This window comes from Cyprinodon variegatus, unplaced genomic scaffold (genome assembly GCF_000732505.1).
Source record: "Cyprinodon variegatus isolate N-32 unplaced genomic scaffold, C_variegatus-1.0 Scaffold540, whole genome shotgun sequence".
NCBI classification, from domain to species: domain Eukaryota; kingdom Metazoa; phylum Chordata; class Actinopteri; order Cyprinodontiformes; family Cyprinodontidae; genus Cyprinodon; species Cyprinodon variegatus.
The window spans coordinates 104,098-107,074 of NW_015150993.1; the positions used below are offsets into that span (position 1 = coordinate 104,098).

Sequence of the window (2,977 nt, forward strand, 5' to 3'; positions counted from 1 at the left end):
CTGCTTGGTAAGCGACAGTTGGGGAGATCTTCAAGCCACATGGTAAAAAATGTGTCAGAAAAGATCTCCTACTGCACCTTTAACTGGTGACCTAACACATTTTATTTCTCTTGACAATATCTTGACAATCAAGGCAACAAAAATAGTTCCTATACTGAAACATAATAAGCGAGCATAGAAAATGAAATAAACATTTTTCTAGTTTTTAGTCATAAAAAAAATGTTTTGTCTGTAGGACCATTGATATAAGCAGATTAAGGAACTCAAAGCTGTGAATTGCATTTGACAGTCCCGTAATTAAAAAAAAAGACCATTGTATACTTTTCTGAGGGTTTAATAGCTAGGTAATTGATAAAAATGTGTGTTTAGCTTTCAAGGAAAATGACTATAAATATCTATTTAAAAAATCTGTCAAAAGTAAAAGACAATAAAGAGAAAGCATTGTGGTGTTTTTGTGTGATTATTAAGTCAGACATGGTAAAGTTTAAATCTCAAATAAAAGCCTGAGATAAAACTTACAAAGCTTAAATATAGCTGCTTTAGAATGAAGCGGTTAAAAATCGCTCAGCAAAATTAAAAAAGTTATTACTAATCTCTTTAACTCAAACCATAACTTAGATTTACTTATAGAAACATAGTGAGCTGAATTGTAGTCCTGGATATTTTCTCTCAGCAAAGGGGTTGAAAAAAATCCCAGACAATTGAAATTGTTTGAGTAAAGAATGGATTCATTGAGACAATAAGTGTCGGTCTGTATTTTTACCACACAGTTTCAAAGGCAGTGGGGGTCATTCGGTTGGTTTCCTTTTAAATGTCACAGATCTTTGATTGATTGAATTACTGAAGTTAGTCCCTAGTAGGCTGAAAATCCCACGAGATTTTACAACCTCTGAGCAGTCTCCCGCTTACTGAGTGCCCCTGTGTGAACCTCCCTGAGCATGTAGACTGATATAAACATGCTCAAACAGGAAGCCACCTGAATGAGACCTTTTCCTTGAGTCCATCACAGTATTGCGACTGCTAAATAAACAGTTTTTCATGTAGGTTATTTCAATATCGCAGAGCAGATGTTATTTTATTGCTCTTTTATGGAAAAGGTTGTTGTTTTTCTCTCATATGCAAGATCTAGAAGTGAGTGATAAATCAGCTTTATCTTCTTTTTTGATCCGTCTTATTTATGTAAAATAATGCTGAATGCTTGGGTTTAACTCTTCTTGCACTTTATACTCATATACATTCTGTGTATACACTGTTTGTGCCTGTCTGCTCCTTCTTGTGTGCTACATATACTGGTGCCTGCAAAGAAATTGCCTTTCAAAGGATTGAGAAACCTTTAATTGACTTGACTTATTTCCAATTCTGTCATGTCAAAAATTAAAGCTGGGATTAGAAAACTGACCTTTGTCCGAATAAGGCGGGAAGAGTCAGAGTTCCCAGACTATCAGTAAATCTTAATAAGTTGATTATATTTGAGCATGTCCTATTATCACCAAAAGGATTAATTATTGCCTGGACAAAGAACATCTGAGGAGTGTCCTGTAGCAGGATATTAGTATTCAAACCTTTAGTTTTTTTTAGCTTGGTTGTTGTTTCTCAGACTAAACTTTAGGTTGTTCTGGATTTATAACAGTTTTTAAGTTCTGATGATAATTATCTTCACACTGTCCCATAATGAGAATGAATTCACATGTTGCTTTCACTGTCAGGCAGCTGCAACAGCATGCAACTAATGATATCAAAGGAGTGAAATCAAACTATATGGACACAATTACTAAAGGAGGGTGTACTTACTCTGCTCCTGAGCTCAAAAACCATTAAGGAGCGTTCAAATCTAGGACTGACCTATGACAGCCTTTCCAAAGAAGAATTTTTATCCAAACAGCAATTTCTAACCATTTTTTTTTTTTACCAGTGCCTTGCAGTTTTTTTTAAACTTAATTGCAATGGTTTTTATCTAAAGCCTACATTTGATCATTATCATAATTGCACTAATGTATTCTTCTAATGTGTCAGTTACTTCCTTTTTCTTTTACTGTCCTGTAAATCTACAAAACATGTCCTTGATTCAAGAACGGGATTCTTTAGTTGGTAATTCCTGTAATGTAAAAAGGTGTCATTTGAATAATCACTTTGCCTCTGCAATATATAGGAACAAAAATGTACTTTTAAGAAATAATAAAAGTGTCAGTCATTACAACTTGTTAGGATGCTGTTTAAAGATGTGTTATAATAAATATTCCCATATCCTCAGTCCCACTCTAATACTGTTTTTTTTGTTGTTTTTTATTTTTTATTTTTATAAAGCTTAGTCTTTCACTTGAGGTGTAAACACACAAATAACCACAACACTGAAGACAATAGTAAAGCTTTTTTATTTTTGAAAATCTTTGCATTTTAGCTTAGGTTTCTGTAATGTTTTTGACAACAAACTGAAAGTATCCTTAAAAACCCATAAAACTTTAAATGACATCTGAAATTTTCTCCACATCTCTGGCTTTATTTTTTCCCCCAAAAAACAGACTTTTCTTTGCAATACATATAATCATAGCCAAAAATAGTTGGAAATAGGTTTAAATGCATTACAGATGATTTTTTTTGTCACTATCAATTCTTTTAGGTGAACATAGACATACAATTCTTGAGCAAAATGTGTTTATGGTGATTTACTCTGCTTTTATTTTCTTTTTGGATTTCCTGCAGCAGAGAAACCTGCAGACAAAGACTGAACCCATGATGAAGATTCCAGTTATGGCCAAAAGAAAGGCTGCAACATCCAAACAGAAGTAGGAATACCAAGGCAGACTAAAACCTGCTGACTTCAGGTGAGCAGCTCCTTTGTTCCTGATGACATACTCTATCCAGAAGATGGCAGTGTCCATTGGAGACATTGGTTGGTCACGGTGTAGCTGAGAGAGATGTTGGATGTTTTTACGGTAAGATGGATTTTCTAAGATATCATTCAGAGCCTCCAGGAAAC

The 2,977-nt window shown here is 34.1% G+C and overlaps 1 protein-coding gene across 1 annotated transcript in view; it reads right to left on the bottom strand.

The window, feature by feature from the left end:
* Nucleotides 1–2,648: 2,648 nt before the first annotated feature.
* The window catches only part of LOC107095356 (UDP-glucuronosyltransferase 2B31-like), a 35,868-nt gene continuing 35,539 nt past the window's right edge, over nucleotides 2,649–2,977 (bottom strand). The window contains exon 4 of the mRNA XM_015391406.1: nucleotides 2,649–2,977. This exon is cut by the window's right edge and continues 1 nt beyond it. Within this exon, the coding sequence (XP_015246892.1) occupies nucleotides 2,664–2,977 (314 nt within the window). The 3' untranslated portion in view covers nucleotides 2,649–2,663.